The 18730-nt window shown below is 43.0% G+C and overlaps 1 protein-coding gene across 1 annotated transcript in view; it reads left to right on the forward strand.

Annotated features, from left to right (window-relative positions):
* LOC101159719 (titin) overlaps window positions 1-18730 on the forward strand; it is a 171803-nt gene that overhangs the window by 25084 nt on the left and 127989 nt on the right. Inside the window, exons 27-46 of the mRNA XM_023950735.1 lie at window positions 399-659; window positions 737-997; window positions 1302-1565; window positions 1668-1928; window positions 2003-2263; window positions 2602-2862; window positions 4744-4885; window positions 4973-5141; window positions 6278-6509; window positions 6902-7186; window positions 7546-7659; window positions 8028-8216; window positions 9521-10039; window positions 10306-10806; window positions 11133-11177; window positions 12759-16388; window positions 16799-17077; window positions 17303-17869; window positions 18056-18337; window positions 18430-18708. Coding sequence (XP_023806503.1) covers window positions 399-659; window positions 737-997; window positions 1302-1565; window positions 1668-1928; window positions 2003-2263; window positions 2602-2862; window positions 4744-4885; window positions 4973-5141; window positions 6278-6509; window positions 6902-7186; window positions 7546-7659; window positions 8028-8216; window positions 9521-10039; window positions 10306-10806; window positions 11133-11177; window positions 12759-16388; window positions 16799-17077; window positions 17303-17869; window positions 18056-18337; window positions 18430-18708 — 8802 coding nt within the window. The remainder of the gene's footprint in view (window positions 1-398; window positions 660-736; window positions 998-1301; window positions 1566-1667; window positions 1929-2002; window positions 2264-2601; window positions 2863-4743; window positions 4886-4972; window positions 5142-6277; window positions 6510-6901; window positions 7187-7545; window positions 7660-8027; window positions 8217-9520; window positions 10040-10305; window positions 10807-11132; window positions 11178-12758; window positions 16389-16798; window positions 17078-17302; window positions 17870-18055; window positions 18338-18429; window positions 18709-18730) is intronic.

An 18730-nucleotide genomic window follows, 5' to 3' on the forward strand; every position in this document is an offset into this window, starting at 1 on the left:
TAGATTTAGCACATGGCCTCATCAGGTTATTAAAGTTTATTGTTGTTTTTCCATTTAGTTTATCTGCGACTGTTCGGAGAGTTTGACAAAAATGCTGTAGGTGATGGAGAGCACACTATTTTATTAGAGAAACCAAAACATGTCATCAGGTAACATGTTAATAACTAACATGTGATCCATTTCTAAATTTGATACCCTCCCTTGGAAATAATATTCCGAATGGTTAGCAGGTATCGAGACAGTTACATGTCAATGAATATTTGAAGTGTGACGTTTAAAATATACACAAGATTCTGCCTTAAAATTATGTAAGTTATGTTTTAGTAAAGTACATGATAAAGAATAATGACTTCCTAATACCTTGTAAAATGCCTATAAATTAATCTTTGCTCCAACAGCTGTCCAGATTTTGAAGCCAATGACCGATAAGGAGTGCTCTGAGTCGGAGAATGTCACTTTTGAAGTTGAGGTCTCCCACCCCGGCATTGACCCCTTTTGGACCTTCAGTGGGCAGCCACTCAAAGGCGGCGCCAAGCACAAGATGGAGTCCAGGGACAAACGCCACACTCTGACATTAATGAATGCAATGAAAGATGAGGAGGGCCAGTATACGTTTGCTGCTGGCGAGAAGACGTGCAGCGCTTCGCTTACTGTAACAGGTAAAGGCACCGTTGAAAATGATACTGTTAGCCTTAAGTCTTGAAATGTCAGACCAATCCATGTCTTCTGCCACCAGGGGGTGCCATCAAAAAGCCTCTGCGGGATTTGGTTGTAGCCGACTCACAGACTGCAGTGCTGGAGTGTCAAGTAGCAAACCCGACTGCAGAAGGAAAGTGGCTGAAAGACGGCCAGCCTGTTGACTTCAGTGAGAATGTCCGAAGTGAGGTGGTTGGAGCCGTGAGGCGTCTTGTGATTGTCATTACTAAAGCCACTGACATTGGAGAATATACCTACCAAGTTGCCACCTCCAAGACTACAGCCACACTGAAAGTTGACGGTAGGTCCAAGTTTCACTGAATGCATTAGAATCCAAAAAATGTTGTACTACTACAGCAAACAGAAAGGAGGCTCATCTATTTCAAGTCTAATATGATCAAGATAAAGTATTTTAGGTTTGAGGGCTAAAATGGGTTTTTGGATTTATTCTTAAACAATGACTGAAAAACAATCCAATTAAGTCAAATTTCATTGGTCTGATGCAATTGGAAATCCAGCCAGCCTCCCTGGAACACGCTAGTAAAGATGAAAGATTAACCAAACATTAACCTTGTATGATCTAATGAAGAAAATTGCATACACAGCTGTAAAAATCAAGAAAACCCTGAAGAACGTGAACGTGGTTGAGACACAAGAGGCTGTGTTCAGTCTTGAGCTGACCCATGAGAACGTCAGAGGAGTCCAGTGGATCAAGAATGGGGTGGAGATCCAGCCCAGTGAGAAATATGAGATCAGCATTGAGGGCACAGCCCACACCTTGAAGATAAGAAACTGCAACTCACATGATGAGTCTGTGTACTCCTTCAAACTTGGAAAACTGTCTGCAAATGCCAGACTGAACGTTGAAAGTAAGTTAAATGAAATAAAACAAAGTTTCAAGCATTCTTACCTGAGATTTTAGAAAGTAGCCCAAGCTACTGTTTCTTTAATATTTGTCAACTGTGTGACAGCAATTAAGATCCTGAAGAAGCCAAAAGATGTCACATCGCTGCTGGGTGGAACAGCTGTGTTTGAAGTGGGTATTTCAGAGGACAATGTTCCAGTCAGATGGATGTTCAAAAATATGGAGTTGAAGCCAAGTGAGCACTACATGATGCTCTCTGAGAAGAGGAACCACAAGCTGATTATTCAGAACGTGGACAACTCCAAAGAAGGAGAGTACACTGCTGTTGTGGGCCACCTGCAGTGCAGTGCTCATCTCGTTGTTGAATGTAAGAAGTCAGAAACATCACAATGTTGCAGCTAAATTCCAGTTATTCTGACACAAATGTGACATTTCCTGCAGCTTTGCGAGTCACCAAGCCCCTAAAGAACGTCGAGGTTCCAGAGACTTTGATGGCCTCCTTTGAGTGTGAAGTTTCCCACTTCAATGTGCCATCCACCTGGCTAAAGAATGGCGTGGGAATTGAGATGAGTGAGAAGTTCAGGATGGTGGTTCAAGGGAAACAGCATCACTTGAAGGTCATGAATAGCAGCAAGGAGGACTCTGGAGAGTACACCTTTGTCTGTGGGAGCGACAGAGTGTCTGCGACCCTCACCGTCAACCGTAAGACTCTCGTCCTTAACGGCACTGATTGACCTTTAAGGTTTTCAGTCAGTGAATGGTCTATATTCAGATTGAAGTTGAAGTTTCTGAGATCTGCACAGAAAGACTTTAGTTGTTTCAGGCACCTGTACAGGTGCTGCAGTTTTTTTTTGGGTATGTTCATTCATATTCTAGCCTAACATCGGGTTTTCTACAATCCTAAAAGTTTCTGCTGCACAGATTTGCCTATTTTTTACCCACTGACAGCCCGTATTCATCCGTAAGGACAGTTGTGACTAAGGCTTAACTGCTTATCGATCAACCTCTTAACTCACTATCTTACAACATGTTTTTTGCAGCTGTTCTGATCACAACTAAGCTGCAGGACATCAGTGCCCATGAGAAAGACATGGTCACCTTGGAGACGGCAGTCAACTATGAGGGAATTGCGTACAAATGGTTGAAAAATGGCGTGGAGATCAAATTCACTGAAAGATGCCAGGCTCGATGCAAACAGCTGACTCACACGCTGAGCATCAGGAACGTTCATTTTGGAGACGGTGCCGAATACAGCTTCCTGGCGGGGTCTGCCGTTTCTACAGCCAAGCTTCATGTGGAAGGTAAGCTGTGGAGGTTCATCAACAAGCTGTCACAAGTATCAGGAAGGGATTTCTACTTTGACTTCAGCCTGATTGACGTTAGCACAGCACATTCTTAGACCTGCCACACATTTTTAAGAAATAAATGTGTATGTTGGGAATCTCCGTGTCTTTACTTTAGTTTTGTTCTTTTGCTTTGTGTTGGCCTGCTTAGTTTTATCCATCAGTATTGGTTATTCTTCTTTAGTTTTGTAGGTTTGATCCTGCTTTTCCACTGTGTCATGTCCCAGCCAGAGTTTCCTCTAAATATGTCACAGTTGAGGGCTTCATCTCTTGGTACCATGAATGCTTCTCATGTTTCAGCTTTTGCAACATTAAAGTTTTGCAGGGGGTTTAAATTGGTTTGTTTTCCATGCCTCATGTAATTTAATAACATTCTCCTACCTCTTAGTCACCTATCGGTCCTTAACCACCAAATATAACAGCACCAAAGAAGAAAGAGCATTAAGCAAGACAAACGTGTCAGGGATAAGTCCGTCAGTCAGTCAGACTTTATTAACTGCATTCACAGTCACTCAAAAATGTGTTTGCAACAAGCTACACTGTAGAGAACGAGAGAGAACGTTTCACAATAAATGTTACTCCCATCCTTGTTTGCAACTCTTTAAAAAAACAGACTGACATTTTGTCAGTAATTCTACAGTAATTCTCAATGGTTTTGACAGCAGGAAACACAACCAGTGTTAATATATATGGCGCAGTGTCGATTTTTGAAAATAAATCCAATATGGCTGGGTATCCCCAATAATTTCCAGAATCGATTCGATTCATCAGAGCCTGGATCGATTTGATTTTTTCCTTTTCTTTTCATTCAAACGATTTGATTCAATTTTGAATTTACATGGTTTACACAGACATATTTGTATACAAATACATTTATAATCCACATATGTTTTGAAGACATTCATATCTATCTGATACAGTTTACACACTACATTAGTTATTATTGAATTAACAAACCATTGAGATTGTTAACACCTTACATTGTTACAGGATTTCTCAAACAAAGGAAGCTCCAACAGAAATCATTCACATTGTAAAGGCTCTAATCTAACTCTTTACAAAAATTAAATGTTCTTCCTCTCCTGAAGGGGTTTCAGTTTGGCCACTAGGTGGAGCTCGCGCTATAGCATTACACTTTATTCTAAAAGATTTGAGCAAAAAAACTGTGGTTTAGACCATAAATGGTTACTTTAAGACATGTTTCCTTAAAAGAGATTGGAAAATTCCAACCTGTGAGTACTTTAAGCTGTTCAATTAGTCAGCAACGCATGTTTAAGTCGACCGTTAGCATTAGCCGTCCTATGGGAAATTCCATTATACGTTAGCATAAAGCTAGCTGACGTTTGCTTTCCTGCTGCTATGTCAGGTCACCGGAAAAGGAAAGGCATGAAAGATTAATCTCTACTTTTATGGATCGAGTCAGGTCGATTAATCGACTTTATTAACCCAGTCCTAAAATTAAGGCTTTTAAGAGCACCTAATGTGGAAAATACAGTAAACATAAGTTAAGGTAGTACAAAATTAGGAAAGTTTGCAAATTTAATAAAGTACACATTTAATAATAAACATTCATGGTTGTATTTAATGTGCACATTTTCTGTTGTCTGGTCTGCTGCAGAAGCTTTGGTGTTACTGTAACACGCTAGGATTAGCTCCAGCATGTAAAAACCTACACAGATCAAGATAATTGAGGGACTCAATCATGATCATGATGCAACACGTGATGTTTTTCTAGCCAATTGAAACTTTGTTCATATGTTGTTGACTTGATGAATGTGAAAAAAGGTCAAACTTAATGGGTAATTAAACGCATCGTGTACATCTATGTCTTGTGTGCAGCTCGTGTGATAGAGTTTACCAAACACCTAAAGGACCTGAGCATCACAGAGAAGAAAAGAGCCACTTTTGAGTGTGAAGTATCTGAAGCCAACATTCAGGTGATGTGGATGAAGGACGGCTTGGAGCTGGAGATGTCTGACAGGTTTGTTCAGGTGTTCTTCGGCTGCTATTATAGCTTAAATGGTGACATACAGATTGGAACTGTTTTCTCTGTTATCTGTGTCTATAGGCTCAAAATAACTGTGGACGGATTTCTGCACCGTCTGGTTCTGCCGTCTGTCCGTCTGTCCGATGCCGGTGAATACACTGCAGTGGCTGGATCCAGCATGTCCAAGGGCCACTTGATGGTCGAGGGACGGGACATTAAAATCTCAGAGCCTGCGAACAAAAACATCACAGTAAGTTCATCTACTTTCCAGAGGAAGCAAACAAGATAAACATGAATGTCTGTCATTTGAAAACAATGACGTTTAGGTCAGAAGAACAGCCCAGCAGTGTGAGCCCACAGCAGCGTGGACTCACATCTCACCTTAAAGATCTACAAAATAAAATAAAAGGTCTAGATTTAACAATAGGGTGGATGATAACCCTCTGAGTTGAAGCAGAGAGATTTCCATAAAAGGAGAGACTGCACACTGATAGAAAAAGGGCTGCTTAGACCATATGGATCCACCAGCTCTTTAGGGTGAGATCAAGCTTTGCCCTTCAGAATTTTAACAGTAAGTAAAACTGTTCTAAATTTCAATGGGATTAAACAGGCAAACAACACGTAGAAGTTAAAACCAAACACTCAAGATCTCTTCCAAAAATTCTGTTTTTTCTGTTTTTTCCATGCTAAAGTTTCTTAACAGATGCCTTATTTACCTAGCTAGCATAGTTAGCATAATAAGCATTTTAGGTCATGTGTTTTTCTGAGAGAGTTGATGATGCTGATTGCAATGCTAGCACTTTTAGCCACATTTGCATATTTAGCTTTGCTGTAGGGAAATTCATAATTGTGCTTTTTTATAATTTCACACAAATCAGAAACAACTTTATTTGATTGAATCTTCCTTCTCTGTCAAATGTTTGCAGCTGGTTTAAACTTAGACTTTGTGATGAAGATGAAGACTTCAGTGGATTCTAACAACCGGACGCTAACTTCAGCTGTGTCCAACCTTTAATGATGTTATTGGAGGAAAAACTCCTGGTTTTGTCTTTTCTCCCCAAAGAAACCTTCCAAATAAATTTTATTGTTTGGTTTTTATTAGATTTTTTGTTTTGAGCTCTGAACTTAGCAGTTAAAGTCACATGACGGGTCAGGACAGACGGATGTGGTGGACAGAATCCGGTAGTTTTCCAAAATGAGACTTCCTTCAGTGTCAGAAAATAAACAAAACAGAGAAAACAGACCAATGAGGGCAAGGACGTGTCTCTTTCCAAGACATCCACTGACAGCAGCTGTTGCTCAACAGTTGATTTGTTGAGGACCCAATTCATGACTCTGTCGTCCTTCTGATCCTCTTCCAATGACGAGCTTCCCGTTGGTTTTTAGGTGGTTGAGAAGCAAAGAGCAACCTTCGAGTTTGAGGTGAATGAGGATGACGTGGAGGGTCGCTGGTTGAGGAATGGAGTGGAGATCCAGCTACCAGTGGAGGAGAGGTTCAGCTACGCCACCATCAGAAAGCTGCACCGCCTCACAATCTCGGAGACGTACAGGAGTGACGCCGGCGAGTACACCTTTTTGGCTGGAAAGAACAGGAGCGCCGTCAACCTCCATGTGCAACGTAAGCGATGCTGAGAGCAGCAGAGACCTGCAAAACTTTATTGCTGTCTCTACACTGGAAAACAGCTTGTTGACATTAACGTCCGCTACTGTGGATGCCAAGCAGTCACTTCTCAGCAAATGCTGAAAAAATCAACACAAAAATACTTAAATTAACAATTAGATTCAGTCCTAAAAGTGGAGTGATTAAGTTATGGGTATAGTATGGATGTGTAGGCCTTCTTCAACCTATCCAGACTTTTTATTGACTGTCCTAGACAGACGTTAGTCTTTATTTCTAAGTTACCTTCATAAATGTTCTGTGGTTAAGAGGTGAGTCAGGATGCAGAAATACTGGGATGTCCGTTCAGATTTCTGAGGATAAATGTCCTCTTTTTTCCCGTCTGCCTTCAGTGCCGGAACCGCCTCAGATCACTCGGCACATGGAGCCTCAGACGGTAATGTCGGGCAGGTTGGTCCGCTTCTCTGCGCAGGTGAGCGGCCTGCCCCCGCCCCAGGTGTTCTGGTACAAAGACTCCCAGCTTCTCTCTACCAGCTTTACGTGCAAGTTCCTCCATGATGGAGATGAGCACACTCTGATGCTGCTGGAGGTCTTCCCAGAGGACGCCGCCATCTACAGCTGCTCAGCTAAGAACGACTACGGAGAGGCGACAAGTTCCGCTCCTCTTATCGTGCAAGGTACTCGTGCCGTGCTCGTGGTAATCATTTTGCTGGATTTCCACGTCCTGCAGATTAAATTGGATTCAGGCAAAAACTGTATTTTGTAATAAGATAAGATAAGATATTCCTTTATTAGTCCCACAATGGGGAAATTTCCTTATATACATGAATATTCTTCAAAAGAGAAATCTTTCAGAGGCAGAATTCATATCAAATCCCCTTTTTTAAGTTATGTTGGACCTGTGGTCTTGTTTTAACCCTAAAAAAGACAAAACTTTAAAAAAAAAAACATCTGTTTCATGAATCATTCATCTGATTCTGAGCTCAGCTTAGAATCAGTTTAGTGTTTGACAAATGCTGGATTTGGTTTCTTTCAGTTCCTGAAGTGCAAGCGACTCCAAAATCCCCCCCGGCTCTGATCACTCCACTGCAGGACATCCTAGTATCAGAGGGACATCCTGCCCAGCTGCAGTGCACTGTTTCTGGGGAAGGTAGTGACGCTTTTTGATCAAAAATGACCTTTGACTGTCCAGCACTAAATTACCCTTTCCCTTAAGTTTCAATCATCAGCACTCTTTTTCTTTAATGTTTAAAAACCCACTTTTCATCACTGACTATCAGTTTGAATCTGGAAACCTGCCTGATTTAGCTGAAACAGCAGTTGTGAATGCAGAGTACGTCTGTGTTTTGCTCCTGTTTGCTTTGATTCTTTTTGACTAACGGTAAGATGTTGTATCTGTGCAGGGTCAGTACCATCAGATTCTTTCATGAACTGACATATAAACGTGATGTGGACCTAAGCTGTGACTGCTGTGACGGTGTTTCAGAGAACTGACTGTCCTTTAAACGTTGTCTTCAGATCTGCAGGTTTCTTGGTTCTGTAATGACAGAGAGATCAGGCAGTCAGACATCTTCAGGATGTCTCATTTTGATGAAACCTGCCTTCTGGAGATTTCTAGAGTTCTCCCTTCACATGAAGGAGAGTATTCGTGTATTGCCCAAAATGCTGCAGGAATGGTCACGTCTTCTGCCACGCTGAATCTTGACGGTGAGTTCATTCCCATCAAACACTTTCTGCATGGACTTTGGCTGCCACACCACCACAGCTTTCAAACCAACCCCTTTATCAATTGCTTACATTCCAGCAACTCCAGTTTGCATTTTAAGTAATGTGTTGAATCATTATTACCAAACTTAAAGTTTAGCAGCAGTCAGCAGACCGATGACCAAACCCAAAGTTATCAACACGCGAACCACAGCATCACTGAGATCTTACACATAAAGCCCAGAAGGTCAGAAATTGACCTCAGAAAAATTCCACACAAACGCGTCGTCAAAGCTGGAAACTGTAAAAAAAGCTGCAGTGATGCTGTTGGTACAGAAGTGAAATAAGGTTTGGTCAGTGGTTTGGCTCTGGTTCTCCTCACAGTTAGACGGAAGTCTCTTAGTGCCCTTAGTTAAGGATTCCTCTGTTTAGTTTGTCAAAGGTTGTTCAGATGCGCTCAGATATTTAAACATCAGACAGCAACATAAGCTACAAAAGATTCCAGGTCCAAACGTTTCTTTATACCAGCTGTCATCTTTAGAAACCATGCTTAGCATGGGGACCTTTTGCAAAGTCAAGAAGGACTTAACAGAGTCAACAGGTTAGTCTTCATGTCATCAAAGCTTAGCTTTATTATTTGGACTGTTTCAACATCAAAATGTAAACTGCAGCCAAATGTAGCCAGCATGCCACACATCCACCATGACGCATGTATGATCACACGGCATGTGTACGTTTCCTGACCTCCACCTGACCTTTCAGGCTTTGGTTTGTTTGTGGTGCTGGTGCCTGACAGAACTGCTAAAGCTTCTTCTGATGGTGTCCTCAGTGGCTTCATGTCGCTGTACATCTGTCTCTCTGTCATTTTTTTCATGATGTGTGTTTGCTGGTTGCTTTTCCCATCAGTCTGGGAGCCGCTCAGACATGTTTTAATCATCACTGTCAGCACCATCCTGCAGGTCTTTCTGTTCCACTGCATGGCCTCCTCCTCTTTTTTCCACCTATACGGCTCTTTTTTTAAAAAAAAATCTTCCTGGACTCCTGCAGCATGAGCTCAAGCTGCTGGATTCTCTTTTCCACGGGCACTGAAGTGACTCCGTGTTCTCTTTTTCTTCTTTTTGGATTGTTGTTTTCAACTCTCATTCTGGTCGAGCATGAATGACTCCAGACATCAATCACTATCAACTTCCTGGCTGATTTTTAAAAACCAAGTGCACTTTTGACAAACAAAGTGTTACACATAAACTACAGAAGTCACCAGATGATAATATGTTTCCCTAACTCTGTTATTCTTTCCTGTTGCCCAGATGAAAACACCTTAGCTAGTTTGTCGAGCAGCGGGGCCGAGGCTAAGCTAATTCAGAGAGTTGAGGCTCACAGGGAGAGTTTCAGCTCTCTGACGGTGGGGCAAACCTCCCACAGTGTTGACTTCACTGGGGGGCTCTCTGAGACTTCCTCCACATCATGGAGAACCCTGGATTTTCACGAGGAGAGCGTAAACTCCGTGGAGACAAGTTTTCATAGCAACTCTGATTTTCGGCTTTCCGCCGGCCCCAAGCTCTTGAAGGAAATGAGTGACATCACAGTGAAAAGTGGCGAGATGGCCAAGTTCAGCTGCTTGTTCAATGGGCACCCATTCACGGGGGTGGCATGGGATCATGACGGGCAAAACCTGGTGGACACAGAGCGGGTGAGGAGCTCTCAGAGTGGGGGCTTGTTGTCCCTCGTCATCCACAGTGTTAGTGTGGCAGACCAGGGAAAGTACTGCTGCATAGCCACAAACCCACATGGTCAGGACAGCTCCTCTGCCCAGCTCACTGTTCAAGGTGCTTCATCTTATTTGCTTCTTAATCAACTCCAGCTCACCTCTTCATCTGCTCTTTCTTGCTTTTTAGATCTCTTATGATTTAAATGTTCCCTTTGGTCTGTAACGTGCAAGCCCGTAATGGAATAACCGTTTTATAATTCAGTTATTTTTTGTTTTTTTGCTTTGCTAATCTCACAATTCCTCCCACTAACCCTTTAGCTTTAGAGGTGTCGCTTTTTTACTTTGTTACCTCTAACTACTCTCCCTAACTTTATTCTTACCCAGCTAAAGAAGGAAATCTCAAAGCAGAGATGAACATCCTTACAGATTCTGTGGTTAAAGTGTCTGAGGCAGACAGGAATGCTCCCAGAGATCCCTCTGACCAAGACAAGCAGGAGTCGAGGAAACAAGTGGGACCACTGCCTGAATCTTCCCAGGGACCTTACAATCTTATCAGCCTCCTGTGTTTCCCAGACACCATCCCTTATGAAGGGGATCTGAACCTGTTTACTAGCCCTGAAATCTTGATCAAACTCCCTCCGGACCTGCAGACCACCAACGGACCCAGTGAAGCTCAGTACAGGGCCATGATACAGCTTCCCACTCTGCTTGACATTTGGCTTTTCCGACATTTGAACAGTAAAGGTTCTGACTTGTACTCCTCAAAGCATGATGGGCCCCTGTGCTTCAAAAACGCTTACAATGCACAGACTGGAGAAATGGGCTCTTACTCTTGCAAAGCTGTAAGCTCAGTTCCAAACGCTGAGTGCAGCAGACTGATGAAAGGTTGGCATCTGCATGCTTTTGGTCCTCCTTCTTCAGACTTTGTGAGACCCACACACCGCTATTCTTAAAAATGACCATCATCTTCCCAGGTTGACTGCAAAGTTTTGATTGTGTTGAAAAGGGGCTGCTCAGTTTTATAGACTAAAACATTGAAGACGGAGAACAGAATCCATAGGCTTTACCAAAAGCTGCACACCAGTAGAATAAAGGAATAAACCAAACGTGTACTGTGGATGCATGGTCTGTTGTTTATTTGTAGCTGTTTGGTGCTTAAATCCTGGTTGTGAGTGTTCCAATTTAACTTTGCAACATCTGTGTTTTTCCAGTAACTGCAGTGAAAAAGGAGCCCGCCATTCAGGAGCAAGTTCAAGGTAAATGCAGCTTTAACAGGGAACGATGATGCACAAACTCTGTTTGTAAGAGTTTCCTAATGAAGGAAAGAAAAGTGTAGACTTCTGATGATTGATTTTAGAGCTAAAGCCGCAGAAGTTTCAGGAAAACCTGACAGATTCAAATGCTTACACATGTGGACGAACTGGATGGACCGTCATCAGAATTCCTACCATTTACAATGAATGCTTTAGTCACTGTCCTTTTACATTAGAACATGTGGTGTGTGCCCATCATATTTAGATTAGAAAAGCATGTAGACACTGAAGAAATATTTGAGGCCCAGCTGTGTGTTGCAAATGGTTTGGTGACTTTTCTCTTATGTGACATTTTTGTTTCACTAGTCGTTAACATAAATCTTACATAATACTGTGAACACTTGGCCCACTGACATTTTTGACATGTGGGACCATAGATTATCTGTGACTGGTGCTGCTTTAATAATAATTATTGGCTATAAATGGGATTTTACTTTTGCTACAGCACCTTTCAGGAACTTGGCCGTATGTCATTGTTGTGTCTGTCTTCAAATGTTTTGTTGATAAAGTGTGTGGGACACAGCTACACTAACATAAATTACTTAAAGGGCCTGTATCATGCTATTCTTAAGCCTTTCAGGATACACTGTATGCATATATAGGATATTATGTTACCTTTGGAACACTAAAGAACCATTTTTAAATGAAATATGAGTCATTTTCGCAGCTCATTTTCACAGACTCGATCTCTGACGCTCCGCCTTTCGCTCCTTGTGGGTGTCGCCCATTTCATGACATCAACCTAGCGTCGGCCTCAGCAGCGTGCCTGCGTTTCGCCCACAAAAACAAACAATGTCCGAACTTTTGCAAAGATGGATGTGTATATTGTGCGTGGAAAATGAAAGAGTTTAGCCAATCACCGCTAGCTCCACGGAGAAAGTGTGTGTGTGTGTTAGCATGGGGGCGGGGCTGGCAGCGCAGATTCTTCCTGGAAGGGGCTGTTCCTCACTTGGTGATGTCACAATGTGAGAACCTACTCGATTTGTTGATTGGGAGGGGCTGGGCTTACAGAGGAGGTTTTTAAGTGAACTGCTCAGAAATGCGTGAACGGATCAAAATACCACTTTGGGGGTGTTTATAATGAAGAATGAACATTATAATATCCTTAAAATTTCAAAAGGTTGATTTTGCATAGTATAGGCCCTTTAAATCAAAAGGATTTTTACCACTTTCCCTGCTTTAGAAACTGCAGGAATTTGAGGACTGTCAGTCAGTAAATGAACCTTTCAGCTAAAGGCTGTGGTAGTTTTATACAAAACTGTCCTAAACTAAACAGTATTGTCCTTTTTTCCCTTTTCAAAAAACTCTGAGCCATATTAGTATGTGTTCCTGAGGACTTAGGTTTCTATAATAATGTATTTTTATGAAAAGGGGTTAAATTAATTCAATGTATTCATATTTTGTTTTGAAATTGTTTTTATTATTATTACTGCAACTGAATTGTACATGAAAAAGTCTAGATGCATTTATTCCTTTCAGACCAGAAATGTTTGTCTCACTTCATATTGTTGTTGTTTCACTCAGCCTTCTCTAGCTTGACAGACGAAGAGGAAATCCAGGAGTCATTGACATTAACAGATAAAACCAGAACACATGAACTCAAACCAGAAACCAAAAGCGTATCCCGCATTTTGGGAAGGAAAGCAGAGAAGCCCGTTTTCCTCAGTACACTTTCACCAGTGGCCGTGACTGTTGGAGAAACTGTTGTATTTACCGTCAGAGTGTCTAGTTTCCCAGAAGCCTCCATTCAGTGGTTCCACAATGGTCAGAGAATAGCAAGTTCATCTGAATATCATTTCATTCATGAATTAGAGAACTATAGTTTAGTGATTAACAAAACTCAAACAGAGCATGAAGGAGAGTACTTCTGTTCAGTCAGCAACCCGTTTGGCCAGTCAACCTGCTCTTCTCATCTGCTAGTTCAACTGAAAGAGCCAGAAAGAGGTAGAGAGGTTGACCTGACCCCCCATGACAAACCCCCTAAATTCACAAAAGCTATTGAGTCTTCTGAAGTGCCACAGGGAGGCCAGTGTTTCTTCAGGTATGTGGTGACGGGGCAGCCGCTTCCTGATATTCAGTGGCTTAAAGGCAGCTTCCATATCCAACCCAATGAGTTTTGTGTCATAATAAACAACCCAGATGGCTCAGGCTTCATTCACATGAAGAATGTTAAACTGGAGCACAGTGGCGTTTACACCTGTAAGGCTTTCAACCAGTATGGAGAAGACTGCTGTACGGCAGATTTGCTTGTAGTCGCTGGGGATGAACACAAATCCGTTCAAAAAATGAAACGTCTGAAGATGACCATGTGTGAAGATGACATGGAATGCAGATCTCGTCTGGAAAGAACCCAGTCAGGTCAGATGATCTACACAATAAGTACGGAAGATAGGCAAATTATTCCAAGTGAGGAAGTGGTACCTCTCAGAGAGGTTGAGGTTTTTACTGCCGCCCCTAAACGAGAGCAGCACACTCACCAGGCAGCGGTTCTGCAGTCACATGAACTAAAGGAGAGGGTTTCCTGTACTCCAGCTCCTCCACTTAAGGTCTCAGCAGTTCCAACAGAGCACCTTCAAATGGAAATGCTTCTGCCTTCAGTAAAGAAGCAGAATGTCATTGAGCAACCCTCTCTACAAATGTTCAGCCCTGAGGTCTTAAAACCGGAGCTTGCCGTTGAGCAGCCGTCTAAGCTCATGCTAGCTACATCAGAGGAGGTCCTTCCTCTGATGACAGTGAGAGACACGCCGTTCACTGGTGACTTCTCAGAGCTCATACAGGTCCTGCCTGAGCCTCTACAGCTCACTAGTGGTAACCAAGAAGAATCAACTTTTTGTACTCTTGGTACAATGTTGGGCAGCACATACAGAGCCCAACAGGACAGGAAGGTTAGGGCCACTAAGGATTTCAAGGCTTTGTACTTGGCTCAGTCAGTGGGCCAACCGCTGCTCCTAGAAGCTCACTCTGAGCCACTGCTGGCATCAGACGCAGCCAACCAGTCCTTCATTGGGAGAGAACAACCCAAGGCAGTGGTAGCACCTGTGAGTGAATCCCAATTGGCTTTGCATAAAGAGAACCAATTGGAAATACAAAGGCAAGAGCATGAAAGCATCAGGCCCTGCAGACAAAGAGTGTGCCAGTCGGCTATTACTACTAAAGAGGTATACAAGTTCCAGACAGAACAGACTGGAGAGGTACCTTTTAGTGGATCCCCTGTGTCTCTGAAGCGTCAGCATGAGGGGAAATCATTTTTACATTTACAGGTCATCTGTGATCAGAATGTTTTACAGTCTGAAGGGCAGCTTAGCCGCAAAGACCTCCTTATGGAGCAGGCCAAAGTCAGGAGGAACCTGCCTTTGCTGCATCTAGTGACTCAAGAGGAGCAGATGGCTGTTGTTTCTGAGACAACTTTACAGTTTTCTGCAGAAACAGAGGCAACCTCTTTTCAGCCAACAAAGGAGCAACAACGGTCAAAACACGTTCAGTCAGTCCATTCCTCCCCAATTTTGTCAATGGAAGGCCAACTTACAGACACACGATCTGAAGAGCAAAAAGCATTCCGAAAACAAGAGAAGGTGCTAAGCTTTGCAGCACCTTCAGAGGTGAGACAGGAGATTACTGCTGACTTCTGCAAAAATTTAGATCTGTCTATGGTGGGGGTGAAACCACAGTGTCACGTAGAGTCTAGGCTTCTTAGCATGCTGCCTGTATCCTCGCAGGTCCTGCAGCTGCCAAAAGAAACTCCTTTGGTCGCCAACCTGGCGCAACAGCGAGCATTATTGGAGAAGGAAGATTACCAAAACATTAGGCATTCTTTAAACATCACAGACACTCAGATTGTTGAAGAGGCTCATACCACTAGCCTTGATAGTGAGGAAAGGTTTGAGCCTGAATCAAGAACTGAACCCGACATCTCTAAAAACTCTGTTTTTATTAGAGAGAATGCAGTGGCTACTGAAAGCTGCGAAATTCTGAAGGGAGCCGAGCAGGATTTTGCTCTCCATATCAAGGAGGGACAATCAATATATCAGTCAGTGTTGCTGGAAGAAAAGCAAGTTATGTTGGGAGACCAGGCAACAGTGTTTTATGAACCCGAGAGCTCCACTGTTAGCATGAATAATCAATCTAAAGAGGCCATGTTTGTCCATGAGTCTAAAGACGCTCAGACTCTACCTAAAGAGCTCAGCTTTGTCATTGACCTTCCAACCACCGTCACTCTGAGCGTACAACATCACCTTCGAGATGCCCTTCAGTCAGCTCTTGCGTCTGACCACCTGATCTTACTGTCTGACGCTGTACAACGATTGGAATCAGTGGAAATTCATGAGGTCAAGACTCTGAGAGAGCCCACACAGTTCTCATGTGCTTATGTGATCACATCACCGGGTGTACCCCTGGATATTACGCTGTTTTTTCAAGGAGATTGCCACCAGATTGCCGACATGAAGTCTGAACTCCAGCTGGCTCTGCATGCGATGGTTTTCAAGGAGCAGCAGAGCTTCACACCAGAACAGGCAACCATCCTTCAGAAAGAGATGCTTCAAAAAGCACAGATCAGCTCTGCACCGTCCACAAAGAAGCTGTCCTCTCTGGTGGGCGATGTGTTGCTGATGGAGAACGTAGTTGGGTTTCCTCCAGATGCACCTAATTTTGCAAAGGTCAAAACTGAGGCCTTGGCTTCTTTTCATAATGCAATTGTGCAGAATAAATCTGAGATCAATGAGTCCAGGCAAGAAAACTTGAAAACAGAAAGCCCAAAGAGACACTGGACAGCAGCTGAAGGCCAGCATATGGACAGGTCTACCCATAGAGAAACCAGGGAGAAGTGCCTTTCAGAGATAGTCATGGATAGCGAATCCATTAGCATTACAACTGATTCCCCTTTGGTTGTTAATTCTCTGAAGGACATTTGTGCTGAGGAAAACAGCAACACTCTCTTTACTGCTACTATTAAGAATGTTACCAAGGTTTTGTGGTATTTCAACGGACAGTTAGTCAAATCTGGCACAGAGTTCATGTGTTCCAAACACCACGACACTTACACATTAGCTATCAACACGGTTGCCAAGGAGAAGCACGAAGGACAATATGTCTGTGAGGCTGTGAATGACGTTGGCAGGACCACGACATCCTCTAGGCTCACTGTGATCTCAAGAGGTTTGATGATGGCTGCTTCTTTGATATCGACAACTAACTTCACACCATAGTGAAACTGAAACGGTTCTGTCTTTCACTTCAAACTAGCCTTAATGACTCCACAAATATGATGGTCTTATTTCTATGCCCCTCTTTCCCAGCCATCATCTTCCACTTCATGTCTTTAAACACCCATCAATCCTAGTTGTTGCTCCCTTCTTTGCTTGTGTACTGTCCATCCTTCCTTTGTTACAGAACCATGTTGATCACATCTACGCACTAATACATATCCTCCCCCACAGTCCCCAAAGGATGAGTGTGTCTGAGTCATCTCTCACAGCATTGTTGCATCTCCACTTTCAAAAACAAGCACTACTTTTTGAGTTAGTATTTGTTTACTTTGACTTATTTTCTGCCATTTTCTTCCACAGTTAAACCTGTTTTCAAAGACAGAGTGGTTCCCCTGGAGGTCAACGCTGGCAGCACTGCCAGGTTTGAATGTGAAACCGAGTTTGCTCCGAATGTGAGCTTCAAGTGGTCCAAAGATGGACACTCCATCAAAGCAAGTGACAAATGTAGGATTATCAGCCGATTCACAGCTTCGTCTCTGGAACTTCTGAGCCCAACCCAAGAGGACAGTGGTGAATACAGCTGTGAGGCATCCAACCAGCATGGCAGTGACAAATGCTCTGCCTCACTCACCGTGACCGGTAAGAAAACACCCATCTGTGTTTGTCACTGCTTCAAAGTCATAATGACAGAATACACTGCTATTGTTGCAAACATCTTTGCTCCGTAGATTTTGTATTTGCCTTCCTGTTGTCATACAGTTGGCTTCATTTTTTTTCTAAACAGCAGCTGTTGCCTAAGGCGGTCATCCAAAGTGAAGCATGTTACCACTAATGAGTTGTTTTGTTCTTTCTTAATCCTTGTAGAGCATCTCCCACCTGTTTTCTTAAGTAAGCCTGAATCCCAGGCTGTGTATGTTGGAAAGAAGGCACTGATACAGTGTGCAATAGGAGGATCTACTCCTCTAAATGTTGTTTGGCTCAAAGGCGACCAGTCTTTGCCAGAAGTGCCAGAACACTACCACTTCTCTTGTGAAAACAATGAGCACACTCTTGAGATCAGCAACGTTGGGGCCACAGATCAAGGGCTCTATGTGTGCCGAGTGTCAAACAGTGTTGGGATGGCAGAGTGCAGCATGGAGCTACGGGTTATAGAAAAGCCCAACTTTGTAAAGCCCATGTGTCCAGTTGCCCTTGTGATTGGAGCTCCTCTGCACCTAGAGTGCCAGGTTGATGAGGACACTGGAGTGATTGTCAACTGGACCAGAGACGGTAAAAAAATCCACCAGTCTCCAGATTGTAAACTGTCATTTGAAAAGAAGACAGTTAGTCTTGATATTCTAAAAAGTACACTAAAAGACTGTGGAACTTACAAGTGTACGGTCAAAAATGAGGCTGGAAGTTCAACTTGCTCGTCTGAGGTACAGGTGCAAGGTAAGAGGCTGTTTGAGTCTTTCTTTGAGTCTTTCTTCAGATTTTCATCATCAAACCGTAAATCACCACTGAGATTGAAATGGAATGTCACTCTGGAGTTTTGAACCATATCTCTGTAACTGAGTAGGCTGCTTTTGAAAAGCAGTGACACCCCTAACAGCTCTTACTCACAATGCCCTTCTCCAGAACCACCAGGCTTTGCAAAAAGGCTGGAGTCCGTTACAGTCTGGAAGCAAGGCAGCAATGTGCAGTTGCAGTGCAGTGTCCGAGGATCCCCTGAGCTTCGCACCAACTGGCTCTACAACAACAGCGTGCTGCATGCTGGGGACAGATATGCCATCAGTTTAAAGGATGGCATCGCTGCTCTTGAGATACGGGATGTCACGTTCAGTGACAGTGGAAACTACAGCTGTGAGGTTCTCAATAATTGTGGATACGAGAGTTGCAGTACAAAGGCAGTTGTGAAAGGTGTGCGAATTAGACAGTTGTCTTTAAAACCACACACACACTTATCATTTTTTAAGATAATAAGTTGGTATCAAAACTGTGTTCTCCATCAGAACCTCCATACTTCAGAAAGGATTTAGCCTCCGTGGAAGCAGTCAGAGGTCTGGTTGCTGTGCTGGACTGTGAGTTTGGAGGCTCTGAACCATTTAAAGTTACTTGGAAAAAGAACAAGAAACCCCTGACTAGTGATAAAAAGTACAGAATCATTTCTCAGGGTTTTCTGAGCTCACTGGAGATTCATCCCTTTGAAAGCGTTGATGCTGGTGAATATGAATGTACCATAGCAAACGATGTTGGGTCAATGACCTCAAAGTCTGTGGTTAGACAGAAAGGTCAGTCATGCTGTAAACAATG

This window comes from Oryzias latipes, chromosome 21 (genome assembly GCF_002234675.1).
Source record: "Oryzias latipes chromosome 21, ASM223467v1".
Classification (NCBI taxonomy): Eukaryota; Metazoa; Chordata; class Actinopteri; order Beloniformes; family Adrianichthyidae; genus Oryzias; species Oryzias latipes.